The sequence below is a fragment of the Schistocerca cancellata genome, chromosome 12 (genome assembly GCF_023864275.1).
Source record: "Schistocerca cancellata isolate TAMUIC-IGC-003103 chromosome 12, iqSchCanc2.1, whole genome shotgun sequence".
In the NCBI taxonomy this organism is placed as follows: domain Eukaryota; kingdom Metazoa; phylum Arthropoda; class Insecta; order Orthoptera; family Acrididae; genus Schistocerca; species Schistocerca cancellata.
This window is the reverse complement of record NC_064637.1, coordinates 59,296,038-59,318,939: the sequence shown is the minus strand read 5'-3', so window position 1 is coordinate 59,318,939 and position 22,902 is coordinate 59,296,038. Positions and strand designations below refer to the sequence as shown.

General features: G+C 44.0%; 1 protein-coding gene across 1 annotated transcript in view; it reads left to right on the top strand.

Annotated features, from left to right (window-relative positions):
• Window positions 1–22,902, top strand: part of LOC126109456 (tyrosine-protein kinase Fer-like) — a 71,235-nt gene that overhangs the window by 23,143 nt on the left and 25,190 nt on the right. Inside the window, exon 4 of the mRNA XM_049914485.1 lies at window positions 12,281–12,494. Coding sequence (XP_049770442.1) covers window positions 12,281–12,494 — 214 coding nt within the window. The remainder of the gene's footprint in view (window positions 1–12,280; window positions 12,495–22,902) is intronic.

Sequence of the window (22,902 nt, the reverse complement as noted above, 5' to 3'; positions counted from 1 at the left end):
GGGGTACCCTCGTAAACAAGGAAACGACGTCAAAACTCACCATGATATCTGACTCATCCAACCTGAAGCTATCAAGGCCTTTAACAAAATCCACGGAATTACGGATGTGATGAGGGCATTTACCCACATAAGGACTTAATATTCCCGTCAGGTATTTGGCCAACAAATATGTCGGTGCCCTGATGTTGCTGACAATGGGGCGTAATGGTACCCCCTCTTTGTGAACCTTCGGGAGTCCATACAGTCTCGGCGGTACCGGACCTTGGGGTAACAATTTCTTACCGTCACCCTCCGGTAAATCTGCGTCCTTGAGAAGCGCCCTCGTCTTGTTCTCCACCTTCTTTGTAGGGTCAACGCTGATCTTCCGGTAGGAATCGTCATTTAGCAGGCTCTGCATCTTATCAGTGTAGTCCTTATGGGAGACAACAACTGTAGCATTGCCTTTGTCAGCCGGTAAGACAACAATTTCAGAGCGCTCCCTCAGATCACGAATGGCCGCCCTCTCTTTACTGCTGACATTTGACTTCATCGGCTTGGATTTCCTCAACGCACGACAAGTTTCACGACGTATTTCCTCGGCTGATTCTGGCGGACGCCGTCGCAATCTGTTCCACCGCGCGACCGTGGCGCGGGGCGCGGACGGCGGAGGGAGCGCGCCGCGGGCGGAGGGTTTTTGAGTCGGCCGCCGCCGCGACCGAACCCAGTTCCCTCTGAGCAGCCATAGCGTACCGATCTCCGTGCCGGCACGTTCACAGGAGCTCAGTCCGTCAGTTCACCTCATGATGGCGACATGTATGATCGCCGAAATATTGTGCCCGTTGGACACTATAGACCGGCAGTACACCCGTGGATATTTTGATTATCAAATACGCCGGGAGAAACTCAAGAATCACAAGAACGTTAATATTCATTGGTTGTCTTCTTCTGCTGCACACATATCCGTCGATGGTAGAGGATCACTCACCCACTCTGGGCCATCCCGACGTCCCATCACAACGCTATGCAGAACGGGCTAGACTGGCAGAAATATCTGGTATGCTCCCCAGATGTTATTGGAGCAACTGAGGAGAGTGCACAGGTATATGGAATAGATATACTGAAAAGGAATGTTCGTTGCTGAGGAAATCGTAGGGCAGCTCTCAGTGGAGTGAACCAAACATAAGATCTATTGATGAATATGATGATAATTATGATGTGGTTTCTAGTGACAGCAAGAAATTTGTGATAGCTATGGCCACTGATGCAGGTTACTTGCAGTGCCACTAGGCTGGGAGGTCACTGGTTCGAGTCCTGTTCCCAAAAAAACATTTTCCACCTGTATTTAGGTACCGATGGGGATGGAGTGTGTAACAGAATATTGAAGTACTGTGCTGCACATGTTAGCCCTGTATTTAATCTTATTTGTAATTCTTCCTTTAGGAATGGTCAGTTTCCTGAGCGATTAAAGTACTCAGTAGTAAAGCCGCTTTACAAAAAGGGAGAAAGAGATAATGCAAATAATTTTAGACCTATTCCTGTGTCATCAGTGCTTGCAGAAGTTATTGAAAAGGCTGTGTATTAAGGATAATTGATCATTTTATATCACACGATTTGCTATCAAATGTACAGTTCGGCTTTAGAAGTCGTTTAACAACTGAAAATGTTATAGTCTCTTTTCTCTGTTAGGTACTGGATGGGCTAAACAGAAGGTTTCGAAGGTTTGGCATACTTTTTGATTTAACTAAGGCATTTGATTATGTTGATCACAAAATATTGCTCCAGAAGTTGGACCATTATGGAATATGGGGAGCATCTCACAATTAGTTCACCTCTTACTTTAGCAACAGGCAGCAAAAGGTCATTATTCACATTGTTGATAACGGCTGTGATGTGGGGTCTGAGTCAGGTACTGTCAAAGGGGGGTGCTCCAGGGATCAGTGCTGGGGCCGCTTCTGTTCCTTATATATATATATATATATATATATATATATATATATATATATATATATATATATATAAATTATATGCCCTCTAGTATTATGGGTAACTCTAAAATATTTCTGTTTGCTGATGACATTAGCTTGTTAGTAAAGGATGTTGTGTGCAACATTGGCTCGGTTTCAAATAGTGCAGTTCATGACACAAGTTCATGGCTTATAGAAAATAAACTAATGCTACATCACAGTTAGACTCAGTTTTTACAGTTTATAACACACAAATCAACAAAACATGACGTTTTAATTTCACAGAATGGGCATATGATTAGTGAAATTGAACAGCTCCGAAGTCTAAGTGTTAGACAGTAAGCTGTCGTGGAAAGCCCACGTTCAGGATCTTGTTCAAAGACTTAATGCTGCCATTTTTACTATTCGAATGGTATCAGAAGTGAGTGATCGTTCGACACGAAAATTAGTCTACTTTGCTTATTTTCATTCGCTTATGTCGTATGGTATTTTTTTGGGGGGGGGGGTAACTTTTACCATTCTGCCCGCATCTCGTGGTCGTGCGGTAGCGTTCTCGCTTCCCACGCCCGGGTTCCCGGGTTCGATTCCCGGCGGGGTCAGGGATTTTCTCTGCCTCGTGATGGCTGGGTGTTGTGTGCTGTCCTTAGGTTAGTTAGGTTTAAGTAGTTCTAAGTTCTAGGGGACTTATGACCACAGCAGTTGAGTCCCATAGTGCTCAGAGCCATTTGAACCATTTTGAACTGTTACCATTCTAAAAGGATATTTTTGGCTCAGAAACGGGCGGTTTGGGCAGTAGGTGGTGTAAGTTCATGAATCTCATGTCGACCCCTGTTCACGAGTTTGGGTATTTTGACATTGGCCTCTCAATATATAGATTCGTTACTGTCATTTCGTGTTAACAGTATTAGCTTATTCCCAAGAATAAGCAGCTTTCACTCGGTTAGTACTCGGCAGAAATCAAACCTGCATTTGGATCGGACTTCCTTAACTCTTGTGCAAAAAGATGTGCAGTACACTGCTGCATCCATTTTCAAGAAGCTACCACTCGAATTCAAAAATCTTAGCTGTAATCCACGCTCTTTCAAATCGAAACTGAAGAGTTTCCTCACGGGTCACTCCTATTGTCTCGAAGAGTTCCTTGAAAAATTAAGGTGATTCTTATTGTATTGTTGATTGCGTTTACTTAAACTTATGGACTGACTTTTTTCGGGTCCATAAACATTTATTTTTGTCTGTGTAATTTCATGTACTGACACGTTCCATGACCTTGGAGATTTGCTCCTCAATTTGGTCCTACGGAACGTGACGTGTAAATAAATAAATAAAAAAACAGTTCCCGAGCATCAGAAGGGGTGACTTGGTCCTGGTGTACACCCTTTCCCTTACTTCAGTATCTCATGGAGTGAGAGTTTGTGAAAACGTTGATGGTGAACTGACAAGTGCAAATGCTAAGTTTGGTGATCACTCACATTTTCAGTCGGTGTGAATGGTCCACCAAACCCTAATCATCCTTTTTCACCAGCGCTAGTGCTTGCTAAAGTTGGAACAGCTTCCTGCAGCTAAATTTAATCATATCTACAATTCTGTGATGAAACAATCTATCACAAGGTTTTATATGCAACAGTGTGTAGCTACATGGCTAAGTGAATTAATGATAGCCTCAAAATGAAAAAGTTCAATGGTCAACTGGCAGCCATTTCAAAGAATTCTTTTTTTTGCCACTGATCGCTTATTCCTTTACTGGTAATAAATTGTACATTTAATTAATGTCAAGTACCAGCATGGTTCAGGGTCGCTGTCAGACTTTAGGTGTCCCTAAAACTTCCATGATAAGTCGATTCTAAAAAAGAAAGAAGCTAAGGCATCACAGTCTCCAATAAAACTAAACTAAACTCCTCCTGAACAGGCTATGAAGGCCCAACGGTTACCGACCGGCCGCCGTGTCATCCTCAGCCCACAGGCGTCACTAGATGTGGATATGGAGGGGCACGTGGTCAGCACACCGCTCTCCCGGCCGTGTGTCAGTTTCACAGACCGGAGCCGCTACTCTTCAGCCAAGTAGCTCCTCAGTTTGCCTCACAATGGCTGAGTGCACCCCCCTTGCCAACAGCGCTCGGCAGACCGGATGGTCACCCATCCAAGTGCTAGCCCGGCCCGACAGCGCTTAACTTTGGTGATCTGACGGGAACCCGTGTCACCACTGCAGCAAGGCCGTTGGTCACAGCCTCCCATAGCATGATATAAAGCGCTACCATTGTCAGACCAATCTTAGAACAGTACTGAGGATGTGTTGGCATCTTAGTATTTTTTTGCCAAATGTTAAGGAATTATGAATTGAGTGTGGTTGAAATTGAGAACTGGAAAGCCGGCCGGAGTGGCCGTGCGGTTCTGCGCGCTACAGTCTGGAGCCGAGCGACCGCTACGGTCGCAGGTTCGAATCCTGCCTCGGGCATGGATGTATGTGATGTCCTTAGGTTAGTTTAATTAGTTCTAAGTTCTAGGCGACTGATGACCTCAGAAGTTAAGTCGCATAGTGCTCAGAGCCATTTGAACCATTTGAGAACTGGAAGTTTCATAGCTCACCCAGCTGCTATCTGCGCTGCCAGCAGTGCTTACACCTGCTCCTGGTAGAATCCGACACTGCTTGATAGTTGCTAGCAAGGGAACCTCCCCATCGCACCCCCCTCAGTTTTAATTCTAAGTTGGCACAGTGGATAGGCCTTGAAAAACTGAACACAGATCAATCGAGAAAACAGGAAGAAGTTGTGTGGAACTATGAAAAAATAAGCAAAATATACGAACTGAGTAGTCCATGCGGAATATAAGCAACATTAAGGGCAAGGTGAGCTCAGGAGCGCTGTGGTCATGTGGCTAGCGTGAGCAGATGCGGAACGAGAGGTCCTTGATTCAAGTCTTCTCTCGTGTGGAAATTTTAATTTTTTGTTTTCAGTTTATGTCACAAACTCTTATGTTTTCATCATTTTTTAGGAGTGATTATCACATCCACAAGAAAACCTAAATCGGGAAAGGTAGAAGAATCTTTTTACCCATTCGCCAAGTGTACAAGTTAGGTGGGTCGACAACATATTCCTACCATGTGACGCACATGCCATCACCAGTGTCGTACAGGATATATCAGACGGGTTTTCCTGTGGAGGAATCGATTGACCTATGACCTTGCTATCAAATGTTTTCGGTTCCCATTGGAGAGGCACGTCCTTTCGTCGACTAATCGCACGGTTTTGCGGTGCGGTCGCAAAACAAAGACACTAAACTTATTACAGTGAACAGAGACGTCAATGAACGAACGGACAGATCATAACTTTACGAAAATGAAGATATTAAATTTATCAGTCGAGGGAAGACTTGAACTAAGGACCTCTCGTTCCGCAGCTGCTCACGCTAACCACGAGGCCACGGCGCACCTATGCTTACATTATCCTTGATGTTGCCTATCTTGCGCATGGACTACTCAGTCTGTATATTTTGCTTATTTTTTCATAGTTCCACACAACTTCTTCCTGTTTTCTCGATTGATCTGTCTTCAGTTTTTCAAGGCCTATCCACTGTGCCAACTTACAACTAAATCTGAGGGGGGTGCGATGGGGAGGTTCCCTTGTAAGGAACAGAGATGTTAATTAACAGAAATAATAACAGGCAATGTTGGGCACCACGAAATATAGTCCATACAAAATGGAGGTGGAGTCAGTAACTGTTGGCACCTAGAATAACGCTGAAAGTATGATAGGAACTGAAAAGTTTGAATGTTGCATGGGACAACGGGGGTAATAATATTAGGTTGGTTTTTTGTTGCTAGGTGTGGTCGCGTCAGAGATATGAAGGTCATCTATTTTTTTTTGTTTTTTTTTGAAATGGGATGCTATAGTTTGGTACTTATTTTCTGATAGCAGCTATGGACACGAATCCAGTGATGTGTAACAGTAAGGTCTTTGAAGGTCAACATAGGTCAAAAAGGTGGCATGAACGTCCATTTACAGAAGGCGTTCGAAGTGATGACCATTTGTATCAATGCAGTGCTGCAATCTCCTTATCATTAACTGAGAGGTATTCCTTATCACATCGGCACTTATCGAAGCACATGCTCTGACAATTCTTTCTCGCGTATTTTCAGGTGTAGTTGGAACGTCTTTATAAACAATGTCTTTTACAAATCACCATAATAAAAAAAATCCAGAGGCGTCTAGTCTGGCGAACGAGACGGTCAACGATTTAGGAATTGTCTGCAACTCATTTCTAGCCATCAGCGAAAAATGTGCCGGACACCCATCGTGTTGACATCACATTCTGTTCCTTGTTCCTAAAGGTATTTCTTCCAACAAGATACCTAATGTTTCTTGCAGGAATGTGGTGTACTTACTACCATTAAGATTTACTTCGATGAAATAGGGGCCTATAATTCTGTCCTCCAGAAGCCCACGCCATACATTCACCGACCACGTTGTTTGGTGTGCATCTTGCCGCAGCCAACATGAATTTTCAGTTGCCCAATAATACATTGTATTCAAATTAACATTTCCATGGTTCGTGAATGTAGCCTCGTCAGTAAATAAAATCAAATTAATAAATGTGTCATCCCTCTGAACCTGAAGCTGAGCCCATTGGCAGAATTCAATGCGACGCATACAATCTGTACCAGTTAATTCTTGGTGGAGACTGGTATGGTAAAGATGATATTTATAGCGATCTAGAACACCAACAACACTACTCTGGCTTATACCCGATTCCCTTGCGATTTGACGCGATCTAACGCAAGGATCTCGAACCACAGTGGCAAGAGTACCAATTTCCTTAGCCGGTTGTTTCAAAAAATGGTTAAAATGGCTCTGAGGACTATGGGACTTAACTTCTGAGGTCATCAGTCCCGTACAATTTAGAACTACTTGAACCTAACTAACCTAAGGACATCACACACATCCAAGCCCGAGGCAGGATTTGAACTTGCGACCGTAGCGGTCGTTCGGTTCCAGACTGTAGCCCTAGAACCGCTCGGCCACTCCGGCCGGCACCGGGTGTTTTTCCGATGCGTTAAAGATCCAGTTGTTCTCAATTTATCATACACGTATTTAAATGTACAACGTGTAGGGTGAATACATTGACGATATCTTTCAGCGTATGTCTCTAGCTCTCACTGAATTTCGTTGGCAATTTCCGTAAATGTGAAGCATATCGACTTGTTCTTCGAAGGAATACATCATTCACATTCACTTGATTCGACGGTACTAGTCTTACCGTTCCTATTAGTGTTGTATTGTGAAACAGTCGAATCGTGTTTATACATGTCAATGGCACATTAGATGGATACGCCGTATTCGGGGAATATTTACTATTTGCACGATATACGAGTGAGAATAGTCAGAGCATGTGCTTCAATAAGTGCCGATGTGATAAGGAATACCTCTCAGTTAATGATAAGAAGATTGTAGCACTGCATTGATACCAATGGTCATCGCTTCGAACACCTTCTATAAATGGACATTCATGCTACCTTTGTGACCTTCGTTGACCTTGGAAAACGCCCCCTTAGAAAAATTATATACGTGACTGTGCTTAAACTGACACACAATATTTTTTTAGCGCAACGCAATCTGACTTTCAATAATCCCTACAAAAGAATGGCCCTGACTAACATTAACCTATACCTTTCACAAATCACTTACCTCACAAAAATCTTCGTTACTCAAGCTACAGCAATACAGCGAGCGCCACTACTGCCAGCTAAATAACAGATTCAAACTACGGAAGGCGCTAACTACTAGTAGGCATAGTTAGCAAATGAAAGATTTTAATAGAGAACAAACAATGTATTTACCTTAATAGTCATCAAAAGTCATAATATATGCAGCAGTTCATGACATCCATTTTTTACGAATTTCAAAACTCCGCCATTTCTCTCCCCACATCCACCACTGCTGGCGGCTCACCTCCAGCTGCGCAATGCTACGCGCTGTGAACATCCAGCTGCCCAACACTACAATGGCAGACAACAATGCAAACTAGCCACAGACAGCACACAGCACAGCCAGTGATTTTCATACAGAGCGCTAGGTAACGTTGCCAATAAGATAACATAAACAGCCTACTTACACCTTCAAAGACCTCACTGATACACATCATTTGATTCGTCTCGATATCCGTTATAAAAAAATAAGTACCAGACTGTAGCATCCCATTTTAAAAAACAAAACAAAGTTGACCTTCATATCTCTTACGCGACCCCACCTAGTAGCAAAAAATCAACATCATATTACAGCCCCCATTGCCCCATCCAACTTTTGTCCCACAAACTTTTCAGCTCCTGTCATACTTTCGGAGTGATTCTTGGTGGCAATAGTTAGTGACTCATCCTGTATTTATAAAAAAAAATGGTACATATTGCACGACATGGGAAAGCAGGAAAACAGACATAAATATTGTTCATGCTTGACACAAGTCAGACCCTCCCCCCCATATTAAGTCGATATCGGACTCTCAGTAAGGAATACGTCCTCCTCGGGCATTAATGCGAATTTGCACCTGTTATCCATGTTGACTACCAGAGTGTTGAGGAGTCCTTCGGGGACTCTCTCACGCCTCTCAAGGCGGTTTTCAGTCCTCGCGCGCTTTGGGGAGGGGGTGTCCTTCCAAGAGCATCCCAGGCTTGCCCTATAGGGTTTGTCCCAGGAGAATGCAGGCCATTCCATACACTCAATATCTTCACCTTCCAGGGTGTCAGGGAACTCAGTTGTCCTGTGTGGACGGGCAATGTCGCTCCGTGGAACTCACGGACTTCGAACGTGGTCAGGTAATTGGGTGTAACTTGTGGCATACGTCTGTATGCGAGATTTCCACACTCCTAAACATCCCTAGGTCCACTGCTTCCGATGTGATAGTAAAGTGGAAACATGAAGAGACACGTACACCACAAAAGCGTACAAGCCGACCTAGTCTGTTGACTGACAGAGACCGCCGAAAATTGAAGAGGGTCGTAATGTGTAATAGGGCAGACGTCTATACAGACCACCACACAGAAATAATCTAAACTGCATCACGATCCACTGCTACTACTATGACAGTTAGGCGGGATGTGAAAAGCTTGGATTTCATGGTCGAGTGCAGGCCGGTGTGGCTGTGCGGTTCTAGTCACTTCAGTCTAGAACCGCGTGACTGCTACGGTCGCAGGTTCGAATCCTGCCTCGGGCATGGATGTGTGTGCTGTCCTTAGGTTAGTTAGGTTTAAGTAGTTCTAAGTTCTAGGGGACTCATGACCACAGATGTTCAGTCCCATAGTGCTCAGAGCCATTTGAACCATTTTTTCATGGTCGAGCGGCTGCTCATAAGCCACACATACGCTGGTATGTGACAAACGACGCCTCGCTTGGTGCAAGAAGCGAAAACATTGGACAATTGAACAGTGGGAAAACATTGTGTAGAGTGACGAATCGCGGCACACAATGTGGCGATCCGATGGCAGGATGTGGTTGTGGCGAATTCCAGGTGAACATCATCTGCCAGTGTGTGTAGTGCCAACAGTAAAATTCGGAAGCTGTGGCGTTGTGGTGTGGTCGTGTTTTTCGTTGAGGGGGCTTGCGCACCTTGTTGTTTTGCGTCGCACTATCACAGCATAGGTCTACATTAAGTACCTTCTTGCTTGCCACTGTTGAAGAGCATTTCGGGGATGGCGACTGCATCTTTCAACAGATCGAGCACCTGTTCATAATGCACGGCCTGTGTGGGAGTGGTTACTCGACAATAACATCCCTGTAATTAACTGGGCTACACTCTGACCTGAATCATAAAGAACACCTTTGGGATGTTTTGGAACGCCGACTTCGTGCCAGGCCTCACCGACCGACGTCGATACCTCTCCTCATTGCAGCACTCCGTGAAGAATGTGGTGCCATTCCAGCACCTGACTGAACATATGCCTGCGAGAGTGGAAGCTGTCATCAAAGCTAACGGTGGGCCAACACCATATTGAATTCCAGCACTACCGATGGAGGGCGCCACGGAATTGTAAGTCATTTTCAGCCAGGTGGCCGGATACTTTTGATGATATAGTTTGTTTTGAGAGGTAGAAGGTTCTGGTAGAGCACGAAGTTCAAAAATGGTTCAAATGGCTCTGAGCACTATGGGACTCAACTTCTGAGGTCATAAGTCCCCTAGAACTTAGAACCACTTAAACTTAACTAACCTAAGGACATCACACACATCCATGCCCGAGGCAGAATTCGAACCTGCGACCGTAATGGTCGCGTGGTTCCTGACTGAAGCGCCTAGAACCACTCGGCCACAACGGCAGACTATTAAACATATCAAATATGTAACGTTTACCTGATTTTTTTTACTTTTTTTGTGCTCCTATGTTTTTTTAGACTGACATCGGTCTCAAATGGCATACTTATCCACTTTTTACAAGAATGTCCACATCTTATAGTTTACATTAATTTACAGACGTGACACCAAGATTGCGAAACCTACAAGCGAATGAGGCACAATCCTGATACAATTTTTATTTAATATCGTAGTTCATGAAGCAGTAATGCCCTAAACACAAAATGGTATATCATTTTAGCTAGACTTCGCCTGCGTGGTTACTGTATTAACTTATTAACCACACAAAATGAGATTGCGTTGTAATGGTACTCTCAAGGGTCAGTATTCCCAGACACAACAGGGGATTTCGATCAGGGCAGATTGCTGTACGGATTCCTGTATGCACACAGGTTGACTTAGCTCAGAGGCGAATGGTGATTCTCAAGATGTGGTGGGTGAAGTACACTACTGGCCATTAAAATTGCTACACCACGAAGATGACGCGCTACAGACGCGACATTTAACTGACCGGAAGAAGATGCTCTGATGTGCAAATGATTAGCTTTTCAGAGCATTCACGCAAACAGCAGTTGACCGGCGTTGCCTGGTGAAACATGGCTGTGATGCCTCGTGTAAGGAGGAGAAATGCGTACCATCACGTTTCCGACTTTGATAAAGGTCGCATTGTAGCCTATCGCAATTGCGGTTTATCACATCGCGACATTGCTGCTCGCGTTGGTCAAGATCCAAAGACTGTTAGCAGAATACGGAATCGGTGGGTTCAGGAGGGTAATACGGAACGCCGTGCTGGATCCCAACGTCCCCGCATCACTAGCAGTCGACATGACAGGCATCTTATCCGCATGGCTGTAACGGATCGTGCAGCCACGTCTCGATCCCTGAGTCAACAGATGGGGACGTTTGCAAGACAACAACCATCTGCACGAACAGTTCGACGACGTTTACAGCAGCACGGACTATCAGCTCAGAGACCGTGGCCGCGGTTACCCTTGACGATGCATCACAGACAGGAGCGCCTGCGTTGTTGTACTCAACGACGAACCTGGGTGCTCGAATGGCAAAACGTCATTTTTTCGGATGAATCCAGGTTCTGTTTACAGCATCATGATGGTCGCATCCGTGTTTGGCGACATCGCGGTGAACGCATATTGAAAACGTGTACTCGTCATCGCCATAATGGTGGCGTGATGGTATGGGGTTCCATTGGTTACACATCTCGGTTACCTCTTGTTCACATTGACGGCACTCTGAACAGTGGACGTTACATTTCAGATGTGTTACGACTCGTGACTCTACCCTTCATGCGATACGTGCGAAGCCCTACATTTCAGCAAGATAATGCACGACCGCATGTTGCAAGTCCCGTACGGGCCTTTCTGGATACAGAAAATGTTCGACTGCTGCCCTAGCCAGCACATTCTCCAGATCTCTCACCAATTGAAAACGTCTGGTAAATGGTGGCCGAGCAACTGGCTCGTCACTATACACTAGTCACTACTCTTGATGAACTGTGGTACCGTGTTGAAGCTGCGTGGGCAGCTGTACCTGTACACGCCATGCAAGCTCTGTTTGACTCAATACCCAGGCGTATTAAGGCCGTTATTAATGCCAGAGGTGGTTGTTCTGGGTACTGATTTCTCAGGATCTATGCACCCAAAATTGTGTGAAAATGTAATCACTTGTCAGTTCTAGTATAATATATTTGTCCAATGAATACCTGTTTATCGTCTGTCTTGCTTCTTGGTGTAATAATTGTAATGGCCAGTAGTGTATACACACACTTGAGGATGAAGCTGATGATATTTGGTTTGAGGAGCGCTCAACTGTGCGGTCATCACAGCCCATGCTAAGTCCCAATCTAGCCAGTGTCACGAATGATGAGGACAACACAAACACACAGTCCCAGCGTTGAGAAAATACCTCAAGATCCAGAAGAAGCAATGGTAGCCACTAGATCACTAGCTGCGGCCGCGGATGTAGATGTGTGTACGTCTGTGTTACAGGGCTACTTTGGGGAGGTGTTCCTAGGGCTGCTGAGGAGTTCTGGGGAGAAGGTGGCGGTCAAGATGTCCAAGGTGGACCTGCCCGACGAGCGGCGGCGTGACATCATAGACGAGGGCCAACTGCTCCACCGCTACAGACACCGCCACGTCGTCGGCTTCGTCGGCATGTGCCTCTACCACAGCACCATCATGGTCGTCATGGAGTTTGTCCCAGGTGGGTCCTCACCGTACTTCTCTCAAAGGCTCCGTACCGTGTCACGAACCAATTGAACCTCTCTTACCATACTTTTTTTTTCTCAGAGCAAATTTATTGTTAATAGTCAGAATTTGGTGACAATATTTTTCTAAGTAGTCTCCACCACGTTTTTTGGCCGTACACCAACATTATGGAAGAGCATGTATTCCCTGCTAGTAAAAGCCCTTGTCCTGTAGGCGTAGCCATGTTTTCACTGCATGGCTGGCACTCTTCTCATCTTCAAAGTGTGATCTCCGTAGAGAATCTTTAAGGAGGGTAGGACGTCAAACGGGCCGACTTGGAGCAGGAGAGGCGCCACAGGACATTTTAATTTCCACTGTCTATAATTTTAGAAGTAAATTCGTAAAACTTTGTCACCATGACCAGGAAGGATTCAGGATTCACACTCGCAGCAGCGGAAGTTCGAAAACATAACAAAATAATTTTTTTTACTAGTGAAATTTGATCATTTTTCACTTACTATTGGTTGCATTTGATGCTATAGGTACACTTTTCTTCACAAGTAAGAGAGACTGTTCGATGAATTTTGCACAGCATACAAACCATACTTATAGGTGACTGAAACTCTAGAATTTATTTAATTTATGGAAAAATGAATGAGCTGTAGCGTTTTAAGCTTTATGTTTAGAAGAAATCATATTTTGTAGTAATTATCTCAATTTTTACCACAGTTTTTAATAGATTTGGAAAATTCTAGAGTTTCATACACCTGTAAGTATGGTTTGTATGCTGTGCAAAATTCATCAAAGAATCTCTCTTACTTGTGAAGAAAAAAGTACCTATAGCAACAAATGCAGCCAATAGTAAGCGAAAAAATGATGAAATTTCACATGTGAAAAATTTTATTTTGTTATGTTTTTGAATTTCCACTGTTATGAGTGTGAATACCGAATCCTTCCTGGTCATGCTGACAAAGTTTTATGAATTTATTTCTAAAAGTGTAGACAGTAGAAACTAAAATGTCCTGTGGTGCCTCTCCTGCTCCAAGTCGGCCCGTTTGACGTCCTACCCTCCTTAAGCTGTGCAAAGAGATGCAAGTGCGAGGGCGCCAGGTCTGGAGTGTAGGGTGGACGAGACAATGACGTCCAACTCAATTTGGCGATCTGTCCCCGGGTTCTCAGATTTGCGCGTGGGCATGCATTATCGTGTTGGATCACGATTTCTGCTGGATTCTTGTCCGATCGAACACTTAGAAGTTAAGTCCCATGTTGCTCAGAGCAATTTTTGAACCCATCGCCCAGCTGCACTCCTATCAACAGCAGCATCGCCATACACTGCACACGAACTTTTGTGGATGTTCTTTCTCTGCACAAAAGAATTCAATAACAGGACGCGGCTTGTAACGTAAATCATATGTAGACGCCATTTTAACGTTGTACTACGGCTCTTCCATCTGTCAGAACGGTTAGAAATTTCACCGGTGCACAGAACAAACATTAAATGTGAAGCACCAACAACGACATTTGTCTACGTATATTAATGGTCTTTTTTTTTGTAAAAAAAGTGGGGCATTACTTATTGAACGACCCTCGTGCATTAACTGAGATGATTCGTATCCGTGTTACTACCGTTAGTGCAACCTGCCTGTGAGAACTGATCTATTTAAAACTACAGCAACTGGAAATAAGCAACGATAACACAGGAAAAGCTACGTTTATAGCATTTGTAGACTTAGAGAAAGCTTTAGACAATGTTGAATGGAATACTCTCTTTGAAATTCTAAAGGTGGAAGAGGTAAAAATACAGAGAGCGAAAGGCTAATTACAGTTTGTAGAGAAACGAGATGGCAGTTATAAGATTCTAGAGGCATAAAAGTGAAGCAGTGATTGAGAAGGGAGTGAGACGGGATCCTACCCCATTCCCGATGTTATCCAATCTGTATATTTAGCAAGCACTAAAGGTAACAAAGGAAAAGTTTGGAGTAGCAATCAAATACCAAGGGGAAGAAAGAAAGCCTCTGAGGTTTGCCAATGACATTCTAATTCTGTCAGAGACAGCAAAGGACTTGAAGAGCAGTTGAACGGAATGGACAGTGGCTTGAAAGGAGGATGTAAGATGAACATCAACAAAAGCAAAACGATGATAATGGGATGTAGTTGAATTAAAACGAGTGATGCTGAGGGAATTCGATTAGGAGATGAGACACTTAAAGTAGTAAATGAGTTTTGCTGTTTGGGAAGCAAAATAACTGATGATGGTCGCAGTGGAGAGGATATAAAATGTAGACTGACAATGGCAAGGAAAGCGTTTCTGAAGAAGAGAAATTTGTTAACATCGAGTATAGATTTAAGTGTCAGGAAATCATTTCTGAAAGTATTTGTATGGAGTGTAGCCGTGTATGAAAGTGAAATATGGACGATAAATAGTTCAGATAGGAAGAGAATAGGAACTTTTGAAATGTGGTGCTAAAGAACAATGCTTAAGATTGTATGGGTTGATCACATAAGTAGTGAGCAGGGACTGAATAGAATTGGGGAGAAGAGGAGTTTGTGGCACAATTTGTCAAGAAGAAGGGATCTGTTGGTAGGACATGTTCTGAGGCATAAAGGGATCACTGCAGGAAAACGTGGAGGGTGAAAACTGTAGAGGGAGAGCAAGAGATGAATACATTAAGCAGATTCAGAAGGATGTAGGTTGCAGTAGTTACTCAGAGATAAAGAGGCTTGCACAGCACAAAGTAGGACGCAAAGCTGCATCAAACCGGTCTTTTTACTGAAGACCACCACCACCACCACAACAACAACAACAACAACAACAACATAGGTTCCAGTCATTGGGCTAAAATGACAAAGGGAGTCCCATAGGGTACAATTTTGGGACCACTCCTATTCCTTATACAGGGTGAGTCAGGAGGAAAGGTACATGCTTTGATGGACGATACTAGTGATGATTCTGAACAAAAGCTCCTAATAAACATAGGCCCTTTTTTATCCGTTTAGCTGTAAACCAATGAAAATAACTAGGAATGGGAAATGTGTAACGTCGTCCTTACTAACCGTGTCAGTACGCAGTTAACTTGTGCATGGTGCAGTTGTTTCCCTCAAGTTTCAGTGCGACAGTGCTTGCCGTAGTGCGCTGTACTACAGTGTTGTTACGTGAACAACGAATATAGTTTTGTGTAGTGAAAACGCAACGGATCTTCACACATGCAGACTATGTTGACGAACGTGGAACGCAACCCTACTACTAGCTCTAGAGGAATTGCTGCCCAGCTTGGTATTCCCCAAACACGAGTGATACGCACAATACACGAGCACGGTCTGTATCCATTTCATCGGCAGAGTGTACAAAATCTGCATGAAGGAGATGTTGCCGCCCGGCAAGAATTCTCTCAGTGGATCGTTGCCAATGGGCCATTATTTTCACTTACTCTGTTCACTGATGAGTCAACACTTACCCGCAACGGAATCAACAACACGCGCAACTCTCATATATGAGCAAATGAAAATGTGCACGCTACTGTGGAAACTAATTTTCAGCGACGTTTCTCAGTCAATGTGTGGTGCGGTATTATTGATGACCAACTCATCGATCCAGTTGTTATAAATAACCGTCTTACTGTGACACTGTATCTTGAGTTTCTTCAAAATGTGTTACCAGAATGTGTGGAGGATACCCCTTTCACGTATGTACACTACTGGCCATTAAAATTGCTGTATCACGAAGATGACGTGCTATAGACGCCAAATTTGACTGACAGGAAGAAGATGCTGTGATATGCAAATGATTAGCTTTTTAGAGCATCCACACAAGGTTGGCGCCGGTGGCGACACCTACAACGTCCTGACATGAGGGAAGTTTCCAACCGATTTCTCAAACACAAACAGCAGTTGACCGGCGCTGCCTGGTGAAACGTTGATGTGATGCATCGTGTAAGGAGGAGAAATGCGCACCATCGCAACTTTGATAAAGGTCGGATTGTAGCCTATCACGATTGCGGTTTATCGCATCGCGACATAGCTGCTCGCGTTGGTCGAGATCCAATGACTGTTAGCAGAATATGGAATCGGTGGGTTCAGGAGGGTCATATGAAACGCCATGCTGGATCCCAACGGCCTCGTATCACTAAGAGTCGAGATGACAGGCATCTTCTCCGCATGGATGTGACAGATCGTGCAGCCACGTCTCGATCCCTGAGTCAACAGATGGGGACGTTTGCAAGACAACAACCATGTGCACGAACAGTTCGGCGACGTTTGCAGCAGCATGGACTATCAGCTCGGAGACTGTGGCTGCAGTTACCCATGACGCTGCATCACAGACAGGAGCACCTGCAATGGTGTACTCTACGACGAACCTGGGTGCACGAATGGCAAAACGTCATTTTTTCGGCTGAATACAGGTTCTGTTTACAGCACTATGATGGTCGCATCCATGTTTGGCGACATCGCAGTGAACGCACATTGGAAGCGTGTATTCGTCATCGCCATACTGGCGTATCACTCGGCGTGATGGTATGGGGTGCCATTGGTTACGCGTCTCCGTCACCTCTTGTTCACATTGACGGCACTTTGAACAGTGGATGTTACATTTCAGATGTGTTACGACCCGTGACTCTACCCTTCATTCGATCTCTGCGAAGCCCTACATTTCAGCAGGATAATGCACTATCGCATGTTGCAGGTCCTGTACGGGCCTTTCTGGATACAGAAAATGTTCGACTGCTGCCCTGGCCAGCACTTTCTCCAGATATCTCACAACATGAAAACGTCTTGTCAATGGTGGACGAGTAAGTGGCTCGTCACAATACGCCAGTCACTACTTTTGAGGAACTGTGGTATCGTGTTGAAGCTGCATGGGCAGCTGTACCTGTACACGCCATCCAAGCTCTGTTTGACTCAATACCCAGGCGTATCAAGGCCGTTATTACGGCCATAGGTGGTTGATCTGGGTACTGATTTCTCAGGATCTACGCACCCAAATTGCGTGAAAATGTAATCACATGTCAGTTCTAGTATAATATATTTGTCCAATGAATAGCCGTTTAGCATCTGCATTTCTTCTTGGTGTAGTAATTTTAATGGCCAGTAGTGTATTATGACATTCGTCTCTGTACAACAAATACAGTTATATCAAGAACTGATGTAGCGCTTGAGCAGGAGTAACTAAGTGGGGTCTAGTGCTCAAAACGTTTGGGTGTACATATTGATGAAAACGTGGAACAAGCATATTTCAGAACTTGTCAAACAATTAAGTTCAGGTACTTTTGCTCTCTGTGTAGCTGCCAACCTTGAAAACAAACGTTTCAAGGTCCTGACATATTTTCCATATTTCCACTCAATAATGTCGTACAGAATAATTTTCTGGTGTAACACATCACTCGGAAAGAAACTACTGATTCCAAAAAATCAGGCAGTGAGAATAATATGTGTTCATCCCCAGATGTCGCGAATATAGCTTCTCAAGTAGCTAGGCATTTTAACTGTGCCACCAGAATACATAGTTTCACAAGAGAAATTCATCATGAATAATCCATGACAGTTTGAGATGTATAGTGATTTACATACCCCCAACAACAGAGGGAAAATGACGTTTATTATAGATTGTCAATGACATAAGTGACCCAGACAGGAGTTCAATGTACAGCGATAAAATTTTTTGCTCATTTGCGAAGTAACCTAAAACTGCTGACAGGTACAAAGAAAGTTTTAAATCTAATTTAAAATAATTTCTCCTGGACAACTCCTTCTATTCCATTGATGAATTTCTGCTTATAAACCGGTAGCCATTAAAAAGAAAGTTGTTTAGCGCACTTGCATGAGTAGGAATAAAATGATAATGTATTCACAAATGTTTGACTCGTCCCACATCATTTCGATAAAAGAATAGTTCAAATGATCTGTGGAACAGGTAACTAACTAACTAGCTAAATAATTGGTTACCACTTGGATGGGTGACCGTTCGGGTCTGCTGAGGGCTGTCGGCAAGCGGGGTGCATTCAGCCCTCGTGTGGCAAATTGAGAAACTGCTTGCTTGAGGAGTAGCGGCTCCGGTCACGAAAACTGACAACGGCCGGGAGAGCGGTGTGCTGACCACATGCCCCTCCGTATCCGCGTCCGGTGACGCTTAACTTCTGAGGATGACATGGCGGCCGGTCGGTACCATTGTTCCTTCAAGGCCTTTTCAGAAGGAATTTAGTTTAGTTCAACTGGAAATAAAAAGTGGAAGTTATTGCTCAGGAACACACTGCAGTAATGATGAAAATAAGTGATTACCAGGACCAATGTAAACGTAAATGGTTCCCTGCAACGTGTAGCATTTACTATGTCCGAATAACATCCATACTATCAATGAGTAGTATGGAAACACCCACTGATCGGAAACCCACTTTATAAATAACAACACCACTACAAGAATTCATGCTGTAAAACCACAATAAATATTCATTAGTTACACCCAAAAAAACATATACGCTAAGTTACAAGTACATACTTGTCCATACTACACGATATTCGATTTCGGTAATTAGCTTGTTAAGTAAAGTGAATAATACACTACTGGCCATTAAAATTGCTACACCACGAAGATGACGTGCTACAGACGCCAAATTTAACCGACAGGAATAAGATGCTGTGATATGCAAATGATTAGCTTTTCAGAGCGTTCGCACAAGGTTGGCGCCGGTGGCGACACCTACAACGTGCTGACATGAGCAAAGTTTCCAACCGATTTCTCACACACAACCAGCACTTGACCGGCGTTGCCTGATGAAACGTTATTGTGAAGCATCGTGTAAGGAGGAGATATGCGTACCATCACGTTTCCGACTTTAATAAATATCGGATTGTAGCATACCGCGATTGCGGTTTATCGCATCGCGACATTGCTACTCGCGTTGGTCGACATCCAATGACTCTTAGCAGAATATGGAATCGGTGGGTTCAGGATGGTAATACGGAACGCCGTGCTGGATCCCAACGGCCTCGTATCACTAGCAATCGAGATGACAGGCATCTTATCTTCATGCTTGTAACGGATCGTGCAGCAACGTCTCCATCCCTGAGTCAACAGATGGGGACGTTTTCAAGTCAACAACCATCTGCACGAACAGTTCGACGACGTTTGCAGCAGCACGGGCTATCAGCTCGGAGGCCACGACTGCGGTTACCCTTGACGCTGCATTACAGGCAGGAGCGCCTGCAGTGGTGTACTCGACGACGAAACTGGGTGCACGAATGGCAAAACGTAATTTTTTCGGATGAATCTAGGTTCTGTTTACAGCATCATGATGGTCGCATCCGTGTTTGGCGACATCGCGGTGAACGCACATTGGAAGCGTGTATTCGTGAGAGCCACACTGGCGTATCACCCGGCGTGATGGTATGGGATGCCATTGATTACACGCCTCGGTCACCTCTCGTTCGCACTGACGGCACTTTGAACGGTGGACTTTACATTTCAGATGTGTTACGACCCGTGGCTCTACCCTCCATTCGATCCCTGCGAAACTCTACATTTCAGCAGGATAATGCACGACTGCATGTTGCAGGTCCTGTACGGACCTTTCTGGATACAGAAAATGTTCGACCGCTATCCTTGTCAGCACATTCTCCAGATCTCTCACCAATTGAAAACGTCTGGTCAACGGTGGCCGAGCAACTGGCACGTCACAATAAGCCAGTCACTACTCTTGATGAACCGTGATATCGTGTTGAAGCTGCGTGGGCTGCTGTACCTGTACACGCCATCCAAGTTCTGTTTGCCTCAATGGCGAGGCTTATCAAGGCCGTTATTAATGCCACGGGTGATTGTTCTGGGTACTGATTTCTCCAGATCTATGCACCCAAATTGCGTGAAAATGTAATCACATGTCAGTTCTAGTATAATATATTTGTCCAATGAATACTCATTTATCATCTGCATTTCTTCTTGGTGTAGCAATTTTAATGGCCAGTAGTGTACTTTGAGCTCTTTGATGATATTGCTTCACTACACGTAATAAAAATGGCCCCTTTTTATCACACAGTAAAAGCTGAAACAGTGGATTAGTGCAAGATCGGGACAATACTTATTAGACAGTTACTTACTTGCGTTAAGAAAGACCAGAGTTATTAAATTTAACTACTTCAGACGTTTCGGTAAATATTTAACAATGCCCTAATTGAGTAAAAACTCCGTCCGGACAGGCCTTGGAAGGCCCAGCGGTACCGACCGGCCGCCGTGTCGTCCTCAGGCTACAGGCGTCACTGGATGCGGATATGGAGGGCCATGTGATCAGCACACCGCTCTCCTGGCCGTTTTTCACTTTACGAGACTGGAGCCGCTACTTATCAATTAAGTAGCTCCTCAGTTTGCCTCACAAGGGCTGAGTGCACCCCGTTTGCCAACAGCGATCGGCACACCGAATGGTCACCCATCCAAGTGCTAGCCAAGCCCGACAGCGCTTAACTCCCGTGATCTGACGGGAACCGCTTTTACCACTGCGGCGAGGCCGTTGACCCTAATGGAGTACAACTGGTGAATATTTCAGTTAAATTGGAAGGTGGCGTACATATTTCGGCTCTGTACGCTTTTAGTGCTACTATTTTCAGATGTGGTCTAAACTCTTCATGACATCTTGTTAGGCTTATCATAAGTCCAAGATTAGCCTGCACAGCCTTGGACTTACAGTGGTGTTCGGGGTAATGTCTGGGTTGCAAAAACGTCTGAAGCGTGAGAATTTTATAACTGCCGACAATTAAGGTTCGCGTTTCTGAATATTCTCTTAGAGTGAGTCTCTCTCAACTGACTGTTGAGAAAGCTCTGTCCTCAGTGGTGTGGTGTGGGTGCCGACTGCGTTACTACTTTTCAGTCACTGTTAGGTGTTGTTCTGTTTGATGTCCTCCCTCATGATAGATCGGTCAAGTCTGACGTGTATTGTGCAATCATTAGGAAATTCTAGGAACAATTTCAGCGTGTCTGTCGCCATAAAAAAAGAAAAGTCTGCACCCCCGAAAGGAGCTCATAATACTTCACTGGGATGTTCTGTCTCATCCACCATCCATCCCGGATGCCACATCTTCCAACTTTCATCCGTTCTGCCCAATAGGCGATGTACTCTGTAGGGAGGAGTACGTGAATGATGGGGATATTACTGATGCAGCAAGATATTGGCTCCGACATCAACCAGTAGAGTAGTGGAATAGGGGCACGGTGAGGTGGCGTACAGCCTTCGTATTGAACGGAGATTATGTTGAAAAACAGAGTTTTGTAGCGAAAACAGTGGGCAATAATATGGTGTACACGAATCCTGAATGAAGCAATCCTGATTGCAGAAAAAATGTTTTGCGTTACTAATTGAAAGCCCCTTGTAAAATGAATGGTATCTAAAAACGACACCTCTTCCAATGGCATATTTTCATAGCCTGCCCATACGATGCATTTGAGCTTTGTAAACTCCTAGTCCAACACAACATCTGCTCTGTTGACTCTGATTTTTTATTTATTTATTTATTTATTTATTTTTGTGTCCTCAGTCTTCTGACTGATTTGATACGAATTCCTCTCCTGTGCTAACCTCTTCATCTCAGAGTAGCACTTGCAACCTACATCCTCAGTTACTTACTGGAAGTATTCCTATCTCTGAATTCCTCTACAGTTTTTACGCTTGCCATTCCCTCTAGTACCATGGAAGTCATTCCCTGATGTCATTACCTGACGTCAAACGGGCCGACTTGGAGCAGGAGAGTCACCACAGGACATTTTAATTACTACTGTCTATACTTTTACAAATAAATTCATAAATCTTCGACACCATTACCAGGAAGGATTGAGGACTCACAGTCCTCGCAGTGGAAGTTCAAAAACGTAGCAAAATACCTTTTTTCACATGTGAAATTTCATCATTTTTTCACTTATTACTGGCTGCATTTGTTGCTGTAGGTACACTTTTTCTTCCTAAGTAAGAGAGATTCTTCGATGATTTTTCCCTATCATACAAACAGTAGTTACAGGTGTATAAAACTCTAGAGTTTTCCAAATCTATTAAAAAACTGTGGGAAAAAGTGAGAAAATTAACTACAAAACTTGAGTTTTTCCTAGACATGAAGTTTAAAATGTAACAGTTCATTCATTTTTTCATAAATTAGATAACTTCCAGAGTTTCATACACCTGTAACTATGGTTTGTATGTTGTACAAAAGTCATCGAAGAATCTCTCTTACTTAGGAAGAAAAGTGTAGCTATAGCAACAAATGCAGCTAGTAGTAAGTGAAAAAATGATGAAATCTCAGATGCTAAAAAATGTGTTTTGTTACGTTTTTGAGCTTCCACTGTTATGAGTATGAATTCTGAATCCTTCGTGGTCATTCTGACAAAGTTTTATGAGTTTATTTGTAAAAGTATAGACAGTGGAAATTAAAATTTCCTGTGGTGCCTCTCCTGCCCC